Genomic DNA, 20,642 nt, shown 5'->3' with positions numbered 1-20,642 from the left:
AGTGTAGAAAATGCCAGTTTGATCAACACAAATAAAACCATTGGATCAAATTGTACCCATTTTTTTTAATATTCACTGCACATGATCCTACAAGGTGTGACCTTTATGTACAACAGAGGTTGGCCATGGTAACAGGGTTTACACTACCCTCTGCTGGCAGGACATGAAGTATTCTCCATCAAATGAAATCACACTTCTTAACTGGAGAATTAATCATTAGTCTGTTACAAAGGTATTTTGCTAAAAACTAAATACCAAAAAAGTGAATGAATTATATATATTTTTGTCTCCTTCCATACACAAAACCTATGGTGAGGGAATGAGCTCCAAAATACAGACTTTGCCTTTGTTTTCCCCTCCAACTACTAAGATTAGACTTAATCTTAAAACTACACAACTTCAAATATACAAAAAGATAGCAAACAGCTACTGGCACATTAAGTATTTACAGCAAAAGAGTCTCTTTTTTTTTGGTGAACTTGAAGGCGCATGGATCACATTCAGAACACTGTGTCCTGTTTTTCATTGTTTGTGTGACAGTAGGAAAAAGGGTTCCTGTGGTAAAAAAGAAAGTCCGAACAAAAGTGTATGCACCCTCAATGATTCACAGCAGTCCTTGTTGAATCAGATGTTTCGATACTTAACCGTCACAGTGATTCAGCCTCCTCTCGCCTCAAGTCCTTAGTTCAGCCTACCTCTACCACCTCCCTCTCTGGAAGGGTGGGCACCCAAAGCCTGCTCTCCCGTTTCTGAAATGCCTCCCTTCTCTGTCTTGCATGCCGTCTGGTCCCATAGAAGGATGTCGATGAAAAGGAGGGCCGCGAGGAGGAAAGGGCATAGGCATTCTGAACCGATCTAGTGGAAACATGGGTCCTCCTGGTATCATTTGCGGGGGCATGTGTTGCATGTTCGGAGGTGAGAGGAATGGAGGGAGATGATGATTCGGCATTCCGTGAGGAGGCTGCAGAGGTGGCATACCCAGTCTCGGACCATGCATCACTCCTGTGCCTGGTAGGGCCCTCCCCGGTGCTGCAGGAGACCCCAGCTGGTTGTCGACGCTCAAACCTGAGTGAGTGCCTGTGTCTCCTTTTGAATCCTTGGTGGACTCCTCTGGAGGTTTTCCACTACCTGATGCAAAGATGATAAGGTTTCTTTAGTATTGTTGCCTCACGAAAGAAAAAAAAATAAATCAGACAGCAAACGTTTGAAGAAGTTACATCAAGCCAAGAACAGTCACAAAACTGCAGCATATATCTGTTTATTTTTCATCATCAACTTTAAAGTGAAGGTACTTTTAATAAACATGCAAGCACTCGCATCTCCCTTTTAGATGGTGATTGAAAAATGCACTTGCCTGGTGCCAACGTTGAAGGGTCAAACTCTGTGGAGATGAAAGGAGCACCTCCGAGAGGCATGGATGTCGGAGAGCGCAGGATAGGGCCACGGAAAGCAGGTGGACTTCTCATGGGTCCTGCTTGTTGAACCGGTGGCACCTGGAAGACAAAAAAACACAATGGCATCCTTGTTAAGAATAAAGTAAAACGAGCAGGAAAGCTTTCTGGAAGCAGTGACCTGTGAGAAGACACTGTATTAATTAATTCCATAGCATGAAGGAGCTCATTGATGCATCCTATGTGTAATATTTATCTATGTCATGTTTGATAAGGCGGCAAAAAATATTTTTGTAAATATTTCTGACAGTTTCCCCGGGAATTTTCAGTCGAGTCCACATCATACAACATATGCAATGTTAACTTTAAAAAAAGAAAAAGAGGACAAACATCATGTCTGGTGACCAACATTGTAAAAAAAAAAAAATAAATTAAAAAAAAAAACTACACAAGTGTATGGAAGAGTAAGTACACAAAATAAAATGGGATGGTCAGAAGGGCTGCATTTAATTGATGTGATTTGAAACAATCTGTGTTGGGAGGAACATGAACGCACACTGGTAATGTGTATGTAGGAGTTATTATAGAAAGAGTATATTAAATAAATATTGAATTAAAGGTGTGATATTAGAGCACACAATCTGCTGTAAGGCAGGTGTAACTTGTGAAGGATTCATTCATTTATGTAAAAGAATAGACCCAATCTGGATCATAAAGCAGCACACGCTGTATTGTTCACTTGTATCACCGTATCTGAATCACTGTGGGGACTATGGGGCCATACATACAATCCTGCTATCATCACACGTTCTACGAAATAGCCTAGATGGATAATGTACATATGAAATCTGAGGAACACACATTTTTTTTCTAAAGTCACGTGCATTGAAATTCAGGGATTTGGTAGAATAAACATGTTTGTTTTTTTTAGGTCAATGCTGGGGCGCTGAGTTTGTTTATGTGATTGAGGATCAACAAGTATCGAAAAGGGAGACGAGATAATGTTGCTAATATTCATCATTTTATATATATATTTTTCATGTTTGAAATGAAGTTTATCATATTCAATTCAAGACTAGGGTAAAACTACCATTAAGAAACCGGTTGTTTGAAAATGCTTTATCACAGCATCAAATACCATTTGAACATCATCTTCAGCCTTTATGTGAAAAAACCTGAATGACACTTTCTGATCCAAAACAATCCTGCTTTCAGGCAGATTGTTTAGAAAGCCACTCTGCAGGCTAAATCTGTATCAAAAATACATTTATTTAATTCTTCAAATTACTAAATAGCAACAAGAAAAAATATTTGTAGCGTACTTATATATCGTGAGCTGATTATTGATTACCTGTGTTGATCACACCTGATTTTATGATTGCATTATTTGTCACTATTGTGAACATATGTTTAAGCATGAGAGTATGGATGATATCTACATTCTGTGTGTGTAAGTGGATCGTGAGATGCAGCAGATTGAAAGTGATTTCCCTGCGGGACAATAAAGTATATCTTATCTTATTAATATACACTACACACTTTGTAGACACGACACCCACACACAGTTGTGACTAGATGTTAAATTAATTTTCATTTGTGGAGCTGCAGGTGACTGCTGAGGGGGACTGACACATGAGGTGAATTATTGAACCAGAATGAATGAAAGATATCTCAAAAATCATGCCACAATCTAAAGAAATTCAAGAACAGGAAACAAAGTAATTGACATGTATCAGTCTGCAGAAGGTTACAGAGCCATTTCTAAGGCTTTAGGATTCCAGCAAACCACGATGAGAGCCATTATCCACAAATGAAGAAGACTTGGAACAGTGGTGAACCTTTGCCAGGAAGGGGCCGGCCTTCCAAATTACTCCAAGAGCGCATCGACGACTCATCCAGGAGGTCATGAAAGACCCCAGAACAACATCTAAAGAACTGCAGGCCAGTGTTCATGATGTAACAATAAGAAAGCGACAGCAATGAGAGAGTTTTAAGGCGAAAGAGACTGTTGACTAAAAAAAACACAGAAAAGACGTGTCTCATATTTGCCAAAAAACAGACTTTTGGGCAAATATTCTATGGACTGAGACAAAAGTTGAACTTTCGCAAAAACTAACACATTTATCAGAAAACAACATAAGAGGCAAACATGGTGGTGGTGGTCGCTCAATGGTTCGGGGCTGCTGGGCAGCTTCAGGACCTTGATTGATGCAACCCGGAATTATGCAGAAAATCGTGAAGGAGAATGTGGGGCCATAAGGTCGTGACCTCATGCCAGCATGTTTTATGCAGCAGGATAATAATTCTAAACACACCAGCAAGCAAAATGAAGGTTTTGAAGTGGCCGAGTCAAAGTCCTAACTTATATCCTTTTAAGATGCGGTGGCCATGACCCCAAACAAGCCGTTTGTGCTTAAAAACCATTTAAGGTGGCTCAGTTAAAACAATTCTGCAAAGAAGAATGGGCTTAAATTCCTCCAGAGCGCAATGAAACTTATTGCAAGTTACCACAAAAGCTTGATTGCTGCTGAGGGTGGCATCCCCTTTATAAATTAAATAAATTAAAAACTGCATTTTGTATTTACTCAGGTTATCTTTCTAAAACACTAAAATTGGTTTGATCTGAATCAATTAAGTGTTACAAATAGGCACTGGGGAAAAAAAAAGAAACCAGGAAGGGGCAAATACTTATTCACAGCACTAGTGTGTGTGTGCGCACACACACACACAAACACACACTATAATTTAACTACATGCAGCAATGAAACTAAAGACGAAGGAAACATAGAAGATAAAAACAAATTTGTAAGCAAAATACTTCATGCTGTTTTACTAGTACTACTACTCACATAGAATTGAAATGGAGAAAATGCAGTTGTTAGAATGAAATCAAACAACCTCGAGGCAGTCCGTACAGGGATAGCAACAGAGGGGTCTGCTCTTACCCTGGTGTTTCACTCCATCAGCAGAATATCGAAGACTTCTGCGGCTCCATTTTTCCTGCAGGTTATTTACACTTCCACCACAAACCAGGCAGCTGGGCATTGGATCTTTGAGCATGACTCTCAGCTTTGTTGCGCATCAACTCAATACTTCCACTTTTGTCAATTGCTTTTTTTCTTTTTTTATATCCGTTACTTAGACGTCAAAAGACAGTAATGAGATTAAAGTGGTCTATATCTTTGTCTTTGATTATTCATGAAAAATCAAATGGGATATTTAAATACATTTTATTATGAATGAGCCTTTCATTACCTTCCAACCGTTCCAGTTTCATCCAAGAGTGGGAATGCCAACATTCAAAGATAATTTCCATAAGACTCACCTCCGTGAGGCCTCGTGAGTCTAATTGAAGAATTTCCCTCTTCCCTTAAAATCTCACTTCACTTGAAAAAGACTAACAGGAGCAGACTGCTCACTTTAAATTACGGTTCAGGTAAATGAGTGAGCTACCTTAACCTATTTACTGCAAGAGAATGCAGGATTTTTTTATTATGGATGCTTTTATATATATATATATATATATATATATATATATATATATATATATATATATATATATATATATATATATATATATATATATATATATATATATATATATATATATAAATAAAAATGTCATGTATCCCCTGGAGTGCCTTGACAAACTGGATCTTAGGGACATTCAGAAGTGACTCACTTCTACAGATTCAAAGATGTTAAGAAAATGCTCTAGATAACATTGTGCAATTACGATGCTTATGAAAGATGTTCTCTGTGTAAACTCCACATAATTTGTACTCTGTAGTTGCATTTTTTCTTTATTGTGTGCTAAATGAGCAGTAAAATCATTGTATGATTGGCTTACAACTTTGTTTTTTTTACCTTATCCACTTCATTCCGAGGGCTGGCAACATTTTTTTGTTGCATCCACTTTACTTCAATATGCCTGGTAACCTGTAGAAGCAATGCTGAATAGTTGTACTAGAAAAATCCTGTAATGTTTGAGTTATTTATCCACGGAAAATTGATGAATACACCTCCAACTATGGACTCACGGATGCAAACATCCTGGGTCAGGATCTTTTTTTTTTTTAATGTAAGAAGTAAATGTATAAATTATTGTTGCGACCTTACAATGCAACACGGAGCTCAGAAATGCGGTGTGACATCAGACGTTATCTTCAAACACTACAAGCACAGTAGAGACAGGTTGTGGAGTGATAGTGCCCTCTGCCATGGGATTAGGCAACAGAGTGCTGTGTATGCAAGCTCACAGATCATTAACTTGGCCTTGCAATTAAGAGCAGATTTTTGGCTTCAAATCGAGCATAAGAAATGTTTACAACGCTCAGCCTTACAAATTTAGGTTGTAAAGAAAGACTGTTCGGAAACTGAACCATCGTAGGAGTTATACTTATATATTTACAAGTACTATGAAGTATATACTTCTGGGAAGACACCATTTATAGTTGTAACATGCAAGTGGAGCATTATAATATATTGATTATTCAATTAAGATGACCCATTGAAATTGGAGAAAAGACACGGTGTTCATTTTGGGGGGTTTTAAGCTACCACAAAAGTTTAAAAAAAAGCGTAGCACAAGCCATGTCCACCCCACTATGTTGAGCAGATATAGAAAGAACAGCTCAATTCAACGACATGTTTAGGTGCATTTCTTCTATCTGGCACCGTTTAGCCAAGTACCTTTTTTGTACCAAGTACCTTTTTTTCCCCTGATGGCTGACAAAGAAACTTCATCCTTTAAAAAGGGCAACATGCACACTGACCGCATCACGTTATAGACAGAAGAGTCAGTCAAGTTTCCCATCCAGGGGGAGCACATGTGGTGAAATTGCTGCTTTTTGGAAAGTTGACAGGCACTGATGTTGAGGAAAAAAAGAACAGCAGCGTGTCTTGACACGTACACGTGTGCCTAGACACTATTTGTGTGAAGGATGACGTAGATACATACATAGAAAACAGTGTGTGTTATGATGCACGTCATACGATGCAGGCTGAGAAAAGGTTGTCACTGGACCAAACCAATCTTAAACTATGCTTTCAAAGCTCCATTGTTATGGACGGGATAATGTTATAGCTAGCGACATAACTGAAAACCACAGGGTTAACTGCAATTTACATTACTATCCAAACTGTCCGGGCAAGTATTCCTTCACAGGCAGAAGACCATGCAAATAGGAAGTAACTCTCAAACAAAAGGATGAAAGGCGACGAGTTGAATTATTAAGTATTATTTGTAGGCATTTAAAGTGAGTAGCCTGAGAGAAGCAACTTTTTAGAAGCCATGTCAATGGGATTGTCTCTTTAAAATCCAGTTTTGTGGAGCATAAGATGGGGATTGGTACCGCTCAAGATTTAATAAGATGATAAATGTAGATTTCTGTAAAATCTGAAACCTAACAAATCATTGTCAAAGGAAAAAGATAGTTATAACTCATAAAAAAAAATATATCCAGACATCAAGAGTGAAAGCATTTCATTCCCCTTAAATAGCACTACTTTAAGGGGCTCCGATTAAATTCAGTTATATATTGTGGCTGAGCAGACGTGAACTACACATACAGCAGACAACTTCAAAACTTGTGGTTCATCAAGATAAAGCTTTAACTTTAGATTTTTTTTGCTTCGATGTCAATTTTATATTATTTGGTAAAAAGTGACAAAATGGGTAAATATGACGGCACACTGATGTCGTGTTGCAATGTATTTTTTTTTAGAAAAGATTTGTTAGAAAACATACTATATAATGACAACTCTGAACTTTCCTTTTGCTTCACGTCGGGAAATCCACACAATAAAAAGAATACTGCCATTGTGTGTTAAGACCAACAAAAGAGTGTACTTTAAATTCAAGCACCCGTGTGCTACTATTCAGTGAGGAGCAACATGAAAAGGTTTGCAGGAGTATGAAGTATATCTGCTCACTGATCTGATGAAAGCAACAGTAAGAACAAGGATTAACTCACTTTTTTTTTTTTTTTAAGTTTCTCTGTCACATTTAGCAATGCATCACTTGTGCAACATTATGATTGAGCAGGCAGACAGTTTGACACATCTTTTTGTTTTATTCATTCTAAAAAAATAAAAAATAAAAATCTATGCCAAGTAATTTCAAGTCGCGATTTGAAATTTTCAATCCGACAGCCATGGAAAATTGATATAGTGTACAAACTTATATAATTGTGTTGTTGTCTGGGTATAATTGTCTTTGTAACCAAGAGTGGAAAAAAACAAACACCTTTTAAGATTTTTTTTTTGCTTTCAAACAGCCAACGGCCTGAGCAGTACTCCTTTTTCCTAATTTTATATTTTCATGATACCATACTGTACAGTGCAAGTGTAACTTTGACATTAAACAATGTCTCAGAAATAGCAGGTCATTGTAGCTTGGCTATTTTTTAAATCATATCATGATCCTAATCTACTTTGATAACTTAACGAAGCTAAATGACAGCAGATGTATTTTAGCGATGTTACAGCAGGACACAGGCATAGTGATAGAATAGGGTGAGAGGTAATGAACAATTGTTAAATTGGTAGTAAACGATTAAAGACAGCATTGTAAAAATTAGGATAGCCTACAAATAGATCTTTGGGCTTCGTTGATACCCAAGACTACGCCACGAGTAGTTTGAGTACTTTCCTTTGTTTGGGATTGGAGGAGTTTTTCCCTAATTTGATCAATGGCACACGTTCAAGCTCCATGTCCCGTAGAAAGATGAGTAGAGATAACTAAAACCTGCTGTGTGTACTGAAGTACATCATTGACACTGAATCTTGAACAATGGCTCAGGCTTATTTTGTTCTGGTAAGATTCCCTTTGCCACAAACGTATTGAAAACAAATTTTCAAAATTCTCTGTCCAGTGTAAATGAACCAGCTTTTCACAACATTTTGCGCAAGTTGCTATGGATGCTGTCGGCTTACCTTGTCTCCCACTTGGTCACTTCCTCCCACTCAGGCCTTTAAGTCCCACCAGCAGCCAATAGTCAGATACTCTTGACTGTTGACATGTGAGCGACCTTTCTCTTCACAGAGAGGCGTGCAGTCCAGCATGCCTGCCAAGTATGGCAGGTTGCAGACAGTCCAGCTGCATCATGTTATCAGACCTAGTTTGTTTACCAATAATTCTGCATGTGGTCCCGAGGACTTTTATTTGCTGTTAATTAAAACAAGCTTAAGTCCATGAGTTTAATGTTCACACCTATTGCAACCAATACAAAATAATTTATTTCAAGAAGAACCTGATTCAATCTATTCAACCGTTTCATATAACATCTGGTGGATTGTTAGGATTCTTTTTTTTTTTTTTTGGAAGTACATGTGAAACTACACATTATATATACAATTATTGATGACTTTACCCAGACATTCTGTATAAGAGAGCTCGGATACCGAAAACAGAAAAGGATCACATAAATGCTTCCCTCTACACATACCACAGTAATTAAAGTTTTTTTGATTCCCACTTTATTTGAATATGTTATACTGCACAGTACAAGGTTACTGAATGAAGATGCAAATATTTTGCAAAGGAAAAAGAGAAATGAATATATAAGCATTGCTGGATTTAATGCCTTTGAGCAGAGGAGCTTATCTGAATTGTAATAAAGTGTCTAAAATTACCAAATCAGACTTGTCTCCTCATTTGGTGACTCTGAAACCAACGGTTGCTGCTGCAAGCAAAGACGCGATTCACAACAACCCTCTTATAGAGTAAATAATCATTCATTTAAGACAAAAACATGAAAATTTCTCTTTTTATCAACAGTTTAATTCAGCACTTCAAAATACCCATCATAATCATATTCCACTTATGTTGCACACACCATGGCTAAGAAGGTTCCCTAAAGACACAGGTTCTGCGCAATTAATTGTATTATGTAACCATAATGTTACGGTTATGTAACATTTCTAGACGTGTCAAACATTTTGAACATGTGCCTCACTTTTTCCATAATGCAAAAAAAAAGCAGCTTGCTATGTCTTTTTTGAATAGTTTGCAAGGCAACCACCAAATCACCTGTCCCTAACGTCTGCATTGATCCTCTAACAACCCAGGGTAAAAAGGATGTTAGTTCACAGCTAGTCAGTTGCTTAAGGTTAAACCTCAACATTAGACAGATGCGGAGGCTACAGTTGACCCTTTACTAAGAGCCAGAAGACGATGAAAGGGGACAACAGTGTTCCTATAAAGCCAGGAAGGTCTTTATTCACTGTAAAAACCACCGGACAAGCAAAAGCAGCCTAAGCATTCAGTATACTTTCAGTAGCTTGCATGGCATAGTGCTAACCGTAGTCTGCTAATTTTAACGCCAGTTTATAATGCAGAAACATACATCTCCTTTCAACCTCTAAGTAACGACTATCGCTTTTACACGTTTCCCGGGCACGTTGTTTAACCGTTACTAACTTGAAATCTACAAAACCATCGTGAAAATGAATCCAAAACCATTGCTTTAAGGAAGGTGGTCCTTGGATTATTTTTTAAACAATCACAAGTATCATTCACATTATTACGACACCCAGTTATGCCAAAAATGTCAATCATTGTCTCAGAGTCCCATTGCTCTAAAAATACAAACTCTGTAAATGTATAAATTTTATATTGTAGAGGTTTTTATCGCGAACATTTAATTTGTTTTATTTATTTCATTGCCCAACTGTAAGTGCAAGCTGAAGTTAAATTCTACAAGAGCATATTTAGTCTTGTGGTGAATTGACTATTATTCAATGGTTACCCTTTATCTTGGCTAAAACGTTGAGCATCTCTGTTTGAAATGTCAGTTATATGAACTATTAGTTAATTTCATTAATAACATAGCCGCACCAGTAATATTATGTTACTTATGACCTAGTATAGGCTGAGCATTAATATACAGTATACAATCTTTATATATAACTTTCCAGACGATTAGAACAAGGTGTGTCTTGTTGAAATCTTTGAAGTCAGCCATAGAAAGGTATCATGTGTGCACTCTAATTTGCTCAGTATTTCTCACAAAGTGGGAGAGTCCTTCAGCACAGTAATTCTAAAACTGTAATTAATGGTACTATCTCACTCATATCCGATTAATAGCTTTTGTCATTCACTTGGGTCATTTTAAATCTAAACCTGCAGTTGATTTGCGACGAAAATATGGGAGGGTGGTTCAGATAAGCTCCACTACTCATATGCAACAAAAATGTTTTTTCCTTACAGTCTCCACAATAGAAATTGTGAAGTAGACCTCCTACACAGGTGCTATGAAACCAATAAAGTGCTTGAAATATCAAAAAAGAAGGTGTTTAAAGACTGTATTAGCATTACCTGGATGTGAGTAGTGACAGTTCCTTCTGCAGGTACACTTTCCAGCGCTCCATTTACAGATGCCTGCTTACTGAGGTCATTGCCATGATTCCACTCTAAGCACAATGGAAAAGAGAAGGACATGGTTAGGAAAACTGTGTTATAGCTTGCAGAAAGTGTATCTAGGCAATGCTAAAAGAAAATGCAAGTGTTTACCTGGATTTAGCGTCTCTGCGTCCAGCATACCCCCTTCCCGATAGCTCTCCAACTCCTCAACTTTGACTTTGCTCCAGGGAATGTAGGTAACTCCCCGCTCCACATCCCAGAACTTTTTGTGCGTTGATTTTATACCTTTGTTCAAAGCCCAAGCAATCTAGGAAAAAACAAGATTAGCTATGACCAAGTCGACGATCACCACGAAAAGAAGTGACAGAACCAATATAACACTGGAAATAGAAGCAATCTGTGTTAATTTACCTTAACAGGTTTCTGATTTACTTTGTATGAACCCTTACTGAGTTTGTTCAAGGCTGTATAGGCATCTTGTCTATGAACCATAGCAATATAGGCACAACCCCTTGGAGGAATCATCTGGGTATAGAGAAGAAAAACTGTAATCGTGCAAATACTTGAAAGCATTTTCTTAAGATCATGGAGGATTACAAGTATCTTTGAGGCGACCGGTCCAAACTTACATTGATGGAATCAATCTGGCCAAACTCTTCCAAAAGGGACATCACGTCAGACTGCTGTGTTTTCTTGTCTAGTTGACCAACCCAAAGTGTAGTGCTGCAAACTAAAAGCAAAATAAACTGAGTAACATGGAAGAGATTTTAGGTGATTAGTTGCTGACCCATACCAGCAAATACAGACCCCTTTGTTGTTTATTATAGCAGCTGGTCTACAAGGCCCATGGGTATTATTATTGTTTTGCCACCGTCCCAAAGTTTATTTCAACCGCCCTGAAGTCAGTGTAAACCATTAAAAAGTCAACATGTTTTTTCTACTTTGTTAGTCATCTATAGTGTTTTTTTCCTTCATAAAAACACAATTAAAATTTGTCAGCAAACCAAATATTGTATTTCTATTGATTAAAACAAATAGTCATTAGTAGTTTTAATGATGTGTTATAGGCTGCTTGTGTAAACGTCTTATAATTCATCCCTTATATCCTCCTGACAACTGGATTTATTCAAGTTTCTGACTTAACACTACATTTTACGAGATTATATTCGAGCACATGATAACGTTATAATTGACCTTTGCCCAATTCTCATTTTCACTGAACAGAGCTTAAACGCATCGTAATGTCCTTCGTTCACCGTTATCGGTGCTAGCACGGTTACCAACGTTGATTTGAAGATAGATGGATTGAATCGATAGAGATCGACGACTAGACAATGATTAATGTTGATGTTCTGATTGCATATTTTACTGAACATTGTCAGATAAAGATCATCAGTAAAACTTTGTTTCACAATGCGATGGTTACCGCTTAACTGTGTAATTAATTCACAGTTCACATGTAAGCCGAACTGTGAAGGGGGAGACCCGTACGGATCAACAGTGGTCCCTTACACTACTAATGCTTGGAACTGCTGGAAAAAAAATACCAAACTTTCTGATGCAACTGAATGAACTTTGCATTGAAACGCACTGCACCGTATCAAGTTCGGCATGTTACAGGCATTGGGTCAACAACAGGAGACTCATTTAGGTTTAGGCAACAAAACTACTTAGTTAAGTTTAGGAAAAGATTGTCATTTGGGTTTAATTAACTATGGAAATGCCGTTACGGAAGTATGCAAGTTACATGAAAAAATATTAATGTAGACTTCTTGTTTCACATGGGAATGACCAGCAGTCTCCAAATCCCCTCCCGTCTGCGCAGTGTAGGCTCAGTGGTTCAAAATTACATAGATAACATAGGGACAAACTTTCTGGGATACCTACAATTATTTTTCTTAGATATTGCTACAAATGCTGAGAGACCAGCCTGTATAAGGCATTCGAGTGTCAACTGGGAAACCAAGCAGTCAAACTTCCCATTTTACCACCACAGACATATACATAAATCTATGTTCTTGTCGAAGTTGGCCACAAAAGCCAAACAGCAGATATTGGTCACATACATGACCGATTATAATCTGCCAAAAAGCCACACAGTTTGGCTGAGATAGAAAGCAGGTGTCCTTTTGCCTAAAACTACTAAACTAAAACTACTTTTGCTTTCAGGCGAAAAAACATATACGTCCACCAGATGGTAACAGACGCCGACAAACTAAACATTGTCTGAAACAAACTGTGGATACTTCATAGATCACTGTGGGCCTTTGCATCTACACTGACAACAATGGATTTGAAGGTCCAAAAAAACACAGCATGCGAATGAACCCGTACAGATGTGTCACGCACATGGTTCTTTTAAGCAGATAAATACATGAACATACAAGCTAAACAAATCTTCCTCATGCATAAGAAAATAAAGTCCACCCATTAAAAAAAGTATATAAAACCACTGGTGACTTTTACTGTTACTTTTCTGTAAAGACTAAACTATTAAATAATTACCCCAAAAAGTATAATAATGAGCAACGACTGGTGATGATAACTGTGTGTTGTAGTTATCTGTAGACACAACCACTGCAGTTTCATTATTATAGTGATCACATGTGAATTCAAAGTGGCTCCTTTCTATGGGATTAGATGGATATTGGTGCTGTGACATCACATAGTAGTAATTGCAGTAGTTCTGGGTAATACAGGGTTTATTAATGACATTCACAGGTTTGTTTTGGTCGTAGAACTTACCACTGAGGGTCTGGATCTTTATGCTGGGAAGACCTTTCTGTCTACGTTCTCTGTCGTTCTCTCTTTTATTCCTATCCTGAGAACGAGAGCGAGATCTTAAGCGCTGTTCTCTCGAGCGAGAATGAGAGCGCCGATGCCTTGACCTTCTTGAGCGGGACGAAGACCTTGATCTTCTTCTCTTGGGAGATCTGAAACACAAAATATGGAACAATTGGAATGGGTTGTCGCCAAATAATTCAACTTATGGGAGAAAAGTTATCGTTTTCAAGTAGAAAATAACATGAACAGATCTTTAAATTGCTACTTGAGTCTGACTCCAATAGTGAGCCAATCCCCATAGAGCCCCACAGTAAAAGGAGACTGCAGGACAGCATCATTTGACTCTTATTCAACATTTTTACATCACGATCTGACAGAACAGAGGACTCCGGCACAAAAGAATGAAGCTGTGCTTGATGGGGAATAATGCACAAATCAAAAAGGAACAGAGAGGATTGCATTTCACAGGAGTTGTACATGTACAACTGTCCTTTGACAGATAAAATGATTGACTGAACAAGTATGTGCTCTATTTTTTTATTTTTCAGTACCCGCCTCCATTCTCTCGTCCAAATATAATCAATGCTGGTTCCAACGAAACAAGATGGCGACAATAGGAGCTACCCACTTTGAGCTAGTTTGTACAATCTATGCTGCCAGTGCTTGTCTTGCAGTAACTCCTCAATGCTTTACAGATATGTCATTTACTCTTCAGGATGCATTCACTATTGCAAATTATCAAATAATTACACACTGTAAAATAACATAACATTCACACCAAAGTAACTGTGTGTGTGTCTTTGAATAAAGGTGGACAGCTTCATCTAACATCCAACTTGATGCACACTTTAAAAGATGTGAGCAAAACATCTGCAGAGTACAACTGTATTTGATCATGAACATCAAACTGAACTCTACAGCATTACAGTTACCTGTGATAAACAGGCCCTTACCTTGAACCAGATTTGGATCTTGATCTCCTGCCATAGCCTCTGTGTCTGCCCTCCCGCCTCACAGTTGAGTCTTCTCTTGAATTTCCCTATTAGACAATTAAATTGTGTCCCAAATTAATGAGCAGAGGATTTCAAGTACCAATTATAAAAGTAAACCACAGAAACGTCCCTGCCACACTGACTTATGAGGAAAAGTTGAAATTCAAATGCAAATACAGTCAGACTTGAGCTGAGGCTGAAAATCTTTCTGTCACAGGAGATACCTTTCAATCAGGTTAAGTTAAACTGGGCTGTTATATTTACCTGTGATTGTGAATAAGCCTCATTTATGGAACGGTATCCATCTAGCATCATATGATGATCACCTCCACCGTGCTAGAGGGATGACAAATAAGACAACCACAAGAGATAGTTAAAAGAACAGATACCACTGAGCATTGACCACAGAATAGTTTTACTGAAGCTTACCACTCCACACATTTGACCCTTTACATATTCAAAACATAAACATTTCAAAGCATGAATTATCTGAAAAGAGTAAATAGAGTAATTTTGGCGTACCTGAACAAGATGTCATAAGGACAGCACACCACAATTTGTGGAAAGCATGCAGGTATTACACCAGAAAGTTGCTATATTTAAGATTTAGTTGAGTTATTACATAATGCAGTTACAATTAGATACCTCGATACCACTGCTCCGTCCCATCATATGTGGATGAATATTCTCTGGGGTGGGCAGCTGACCAGGAAACTGGTGAAACACATCTTCAGGAATGCCTCTGTCATGACAAAACATACAGATATTAATTTGGGTACTACCCACCTCTAAAGACAACAATAATACATGAAACTAAATGCAATTTAATGTATTTTCATGTAACAGTTTGCATTGATGTCTGTCCAAAATGTCATCACTTCTTTGTTTTTCCTATTAGACATTTGTGTAAAATTGTCATAGGTAGCATATGAATGCCTGCACTACGGCCCAAAATTGTTTTGTGACATCACATGACCTTTGACCGCCAAAATTGTCAATTAAGACCTGTGTGCAAGTGGGTATTTGTGCCAATTTTGACAAAATTAGCGGAAGTCATTCCTGAGATTATTGCGTTGACAAGAATAGGAAGGATGTATGGTCAAAGGGACCTCAACCTTGGTCTACAAGTCTAATCAGTCTGTCCTTGAGCTCAGATGGACGTTTGTGCCTAATTAGAAGAAATTCCTAGTGTTCCTAGTATTTTGCATTCATGAGAAAGGGCCGGACATACAACCCCAAAAACATTATGCCTTTATGGTGAAGGGATACAATCAAATTAGACCTAAACAAGTATAATTGTAAGCCGTTTTCACAGCTGATGTTTTAGAGCAAGAACGGCATTTATATGTGAATTATTTACAATAATAGGATCTATATTAATTTAGGGATTCCAGTTCCAAAAACATGGTGTTGTGCATGCTTTCTCAGTGCCTTACGGAAACATTTTAATACAGTAAAGAATAATGTTCTTAGTTTCACTTTTAAGGCTATGACAAGTCAATTAGGCTTAGTGATCAAGGTGGTGTATTGCTCTCCTTACTGAGGACAGGCATTTAAGCAAAAATACTCTATTTGATCATTCTTAATGTTGCCAAACATGTTTTACCAGTGCCTCGCAATAATCGTACTATCAAGCGGCACCTGCAGCAGTAAAAACAAAGTCAAATAAAATAAAGCCAAGACAATAGCTTCAAACTATTACTTTTTTAAATACAATTTTTAATGACTATTTGAAAAATCATTAACTATTCCTACTCCTTACTGACCAAAAATGTTTTACTCATTTAAAGAATCTGTCTTTATTGTCAAATTTAAATAACACAAACATCTGTACTTATAAATTGCAACCAGAATCCACAACATACATAAGTGCATAATGTCTCTTAGTCCAACTGCACACTGACAATCTTTACTAATATGCCAGTGTCAAAGATGACAACGATAGTATACACAGTCTGCGTTAATTGGCCGAAATGCAATCTCAGAGCAGACTGGCTATTGTCTAACAATGATTCAGAATTAACTTTGGCTTGTAAACTGGCTACTTGTGAAATAATCTGGTTGTGCATGTCATTTCTTAAATCTCAAATATGCTAAATCAAACTGTAAACAATGAGCAGCGCATAGAAAACAAGACTTGTCAGACCGATAGCTGTTTCTCTGGCTACACCAGTCATTATAGTATGCAAGAGCAGATACGTTTCCTTCCATCCGCTGATTGAAAGGACAATGCTTGGATTGCAAACAAGGCACTTTTTCTCAGGTAAATTACATGCAGTGGTGTGATAAATGAAACACTCTTCAAAAGCATCAATCTAAAAATGTATGTGGTGATGTTGCACCAGCACATTTACACAAAACATACACAACAAATGCATCAGCATAACTACAGTTTATGAAACTCACTGTGACTGGGCACTGCCTTCTGTAGCCGTTTCCTCAGGTTCATCATCGTAATCAAATCGGTCGAGGAGTTTCTGAAGAATTACATATTATACAATTAGATAAATGAAAAAAGTAATTTGTAAAAGGATTCAAGCAGGTTATGTTGCGACACTGAGCTATGCTGTTACCTCGGCTAAAGAGCCTCTCTTTTCGGTCTGTACACTGTACGGGTTGAGCTGAGACACCGGCTTCTGGGGTTGGTTTGGTATGTTGTTTGTAAGCGTGGCTGCCAGGGTCTTATCTGCCTGCTGGAAGTTCTGGAGCATCCTATGCAGCTAGACAAGAGAGAGGGTAATTTAAAATGTAAACTATTCTTTACCTGCCATAACACAGAACTAATAAGAGAACTTACACCAATGCATTGCTTACCTCCTGACCATGGGGAGATTGAAAAAGCTGTGCAACAGCAGCTAAGGCGTCAGGTGTGGGTAGCTGGGACACAGCAGGCACAACTGAGGCACTAGTGACAGGAAACTGTGTCTCTGGTTGGGGGTCAGCAGGAACTGTTCAGATACAATAAATAAATTGGCTTCTTTGCATGAAGGTCATCAAATCACAACCCCACTTTACTATCAGGTAACACTTAGGAGTATTGTTCCAAACATTGCTCAAAAATATGTATTTGTATTTCAACCTTACCTTCCAGTTCATGGGCAGGTACAAAGGCTCCATTAGACATATCCATAAGGGGCTGAATGATGTCCATGTCAAACACACCATTCTTCTGCCACAGGTTCAGGACACGAAGCATTTTGCTCTGATAAAGACAAGAAAAAAATCCAACCCTTTGCAAAATTTCTTATTACCATTAATTGTAATGGTAGAAAATACCAAAATGATTAACATACAAAATACAGTACCTTATCATCCTCTGGGCACCGGTAAAGGTTTTGGAAAGTATCTGTGAAGTTCTTTAAGAATCTGGGCCCAAATACATCTTTGTCAACACCAAACTGGTGCCGTGACTGTCGAACAATGGAATCCACCACATACAAACCAGGGACTTTTAATTCTGGCTTGCACTATTGTAAAACAAGAAGAAAAAAAGACAATATAGCATTGTAATTGTGCAATATATTTTGAATTAAAATGTTTCATGTAATTTACTAAGGCTCTGTGGTACATACCTTCTTGATGAACTTTTCAACAATCTGGACGACATGTTTGTAAAGCTAATGAAAAAATGAAAAAATTATATATATTATATTTAAGATATAACCATAGTGGTAGGTAACAGCAAATGTGTTGATAAAGTTTCCATTTAATACATAATTTCTGTAATAAGTCAACTGAGCTTTGAAATGATTTTCAGCCTTTACCTGATATAGTTATGCTTAGTGGAAAGCGACACATTCAAGAAATTATAAAAATTCTAATTATTTTATTTACTGTATAAAAAAGCCTCAGTGAGTGAAAAATGATTTCAGTATCATGAGTGTTATATATATATAATGCATGATATAGTATTTACTTTACCTTGATAGCTTTGATGGCTGACTTTGTTACAGACATCATTTTAGCACGGGATATTGGAGGCTTCATGTCAATCATGGAGAACAACTGACAGTAAAAAATTAAAGATTTACATCAGTTACATTCAAAATAAAACATTTAAATAGGCATAGAAGCCACTCAACTACAATAACAATAATTTCCCAATAACAAAGTATAGTAGACTCAGCATATATAATTTGAATAATAGGTGGGTTAAACAAGATTCTTCGACTTTAACATTCGCTCTATAACTCACTTGTATTTGTTTCTGCTAAAGCACTGCATTTGTTTTCATTAAGCTACATATCCACACACTATCTGACATGGGTAAATACAGATTCCCCCGATTTCCACATGAGCAGGTATTTTGCGACATGTCTTTAGTGCAGACAGAATAACGTGAGGATTTATGTTATCTTACTCTACTTGTTAATGGTTAAAAAGTTACACGTGATAACCACATTCAAGCATATGTAATTGAGGAGAGTGGATCTGTCGGAGGGTCACTCCTTGACAATGATTTGTCGTTTTCCTCAGGTTAACTAACACTCAACAATGTCCACAAGAATGTGAAAGGAATGCTCATCGTTGTTGGTACCCAATACCAGTAGTCCGGTCAAACGTGTGCAATTAATGCACGTGCAATACCTTGACGAAGCGTCACAACTCCTGGTGAAAAAGCCCTCTAGTAGTAGTTATAGCATCTAAACTACATGCATCATGTCCCACCAACAACAACCCCCCCCCCCCCCCCCCCCCACACACACACACACAGATATTATAAAACTACAGCAAATCAAACCAATTCAGACTCCTAAATAATAACACGTATGGATAAACTTAACTAATATTGGTTTGGCATGCGTTAAGTCTTCATTGATCTTCCTCAAAACAAGCAACATTAGTGAGCAGTCCTGACGTTATGCCTTCTTCATGTTTTAACAGCAGGACACATGGAGCGATAATTATACAAGAGTGGGATATAAAGCGAACGGTACAGAAGCCCGTGTTATCCCTAACGTTATCATTGATATTGCATCGTGGTCTCAGTGGTAAAACCACGAGTTAACAGTTAAATTAACTGAAAACGGAAATCACAGGCCTTGCGAGATTAACATACAAGCGTTGATCTCGATATAAGCTAGTGGCTAACAAACAGTCATGTTTACGTTGTGAAATACCACGTTCATTTAAGCCGATTTCCCACCCAAAATGGATCAATTTGCCTGATTGCATTTAATATATTTACAATTAGTGTAGCTAACAAACATGTAATCTCGCGCTGACGTAAATCAAATGGCAGTTACAGATAACGGTAGCGTTAGCCTTCACGTTTAGCGTTAGCTCATTCTGTGTTAAACACGAGCGAACTTTACCTCCATGTTGAACGCGTTCACTGCATCCATAACGGTTTGTTGTGTTGAACACCAGTTGACGAACTATTGTATTTCGTTAACTTTACCAAAGCATAGCATTGTATAGTTACACAACGATCGGTAACGTAATCAGCGACGTTAAAAGGTTCTGTTTTGATTATGTGTGGTTCGCATAGCTCTGCTATGCTAAGTATGGCTACTAGCTTCTAGGTTCCGCCCCAGAATACGCGTCAGCATCTGATGTCACGTGGCAATGTTGCCTTCATGACTATTGGAAATGGTTATTGGTTTGAATGGCCTGGCACATGAACGAGTCCCATGACAAATACATTGATTGTAAGGTATGTGCTGAACACAAACTTAAGATATTTTAAAATGTTGTTCTACAATATGAATTTGTATTTGAAAGCAGCACGTCTGCGTGCTAGCTAGCTCTAGTTCGTGCCCGTTTCTCCTGCTGTATTTAGATTGCAAACTTTCTCTCAGTATCAATGTAAAAGCAGCTGCTTAGATTCTGCACGTGTTTAACTGTATCTTTATCTCCACTTTTAATTTGAAACAGTCTGGTTCAGGCCTGAACAATAAATAAAGAAGAGTGAAGATAAACTTTGCGCTGATCACACACTGACGCCTCCTAGTGTACTGGAGTGTGTAGTACCACGCGTTTTTAAAATCCAACTCTTAAAAATATAAATAACCACGTAATAATTATTTACTCTAAACATGTAAAAAAAAAGAAAAAAGATGTACCTCATCAGACCCACGTATTAGTTAAAATAGAACACTAGGCCACAAC

At 37.7% G+C, this 20,642-nt stretch overlaps 1 protein-coding gene across 1 annotated transcript; it reads right to left on the bottom strand.

Moving 5' to 3' along the window:
* Positions 1 to 45: 45 nt before the first annotated feature.
* On the bottom strand, positions 46 to 20,040 carry LOC137790729 (SR-related and CTD-associated factor 4-like). The gene is made up of 18 exons (XM_068585213.1): positions 19,847 to 20,040; positions 18,453 to 18,536; positions 18,104 to 18,148; positions 17,837 to 17,998; positions 17,616 to 17,733; positions 17,346 to 17,479; positions 17,105 to 17,251; positions 16,938 to 17,008; positions 15,177 to 15,273; positions 14,796 to 14,867; positions 14,493 to 14,578; positions 13,501 to 13,688; positions 11,385 to 11,485; positions 11,167 to 11,280; positions 10,906 to 11,062; positions 10,711 to 10,805; positions 1,351 to 1,493; positions 46 to 1,124 (listed from the first exon to the last, which is right to left on the bottom strand). The coding sequence occupies exons 1-18, from the start codon at positions 19,874 to 19,876 to the stop codon at positions 698 to 700; spliced, it is 2,271 nt and encodes a 756-aa protein (XP_068441314.1). The 5' UTR covers positions 19,877 to 20,040; the 3' UTR covers positions 46 to 697.
* Between the last annotated feature and the right edge of the window lie 602 nt (positions 20,041 to 20,642).

The sequence above is a fragment of the Clinocottus analis genome, unplaced genomic scaffold (genome assembly GCF_023055335.1).
Source record: "Clinocottus analis isolate CAN_PGR_092001 unplaced genomic scaffold, fCliAna1.0.p SCAF_2, whole genome shotgun sequence".
NCBI classification, from domain to species: Eukaryota; Metazoa; Chordata; class Actinopteri; order Perciformes; family Cottidae; genus Clinocottus; species Clinocottus analis.
The sequence above is the reverse complement of the archived record's forward strand: the minus strand, read 5'-3'. Positions and strand labels throughout refer to the sequence as shown.

Coding starts and splice junctions, on each gene's coding strand:
- LOC137790729 (XM_068585213.1), bottom strand. CDS start 19,876: ATGGATGCAGTGAACGCGTTCAACATGGAG. Junction 11,486..13,500: donor AAAGATCCAGACCCTCAGTG/GTAAGTTCTACG, acceptor TTTTGCTTTTAG/TTTGCAGCACTACACTTTGG. Junction 10,806..10,905: donor CGCAGAGACGCTAAATCCAG/GTAAACACTTGC, acceptor CATTGTGCTTAG/AGTGGAATCATGGCAATGAC.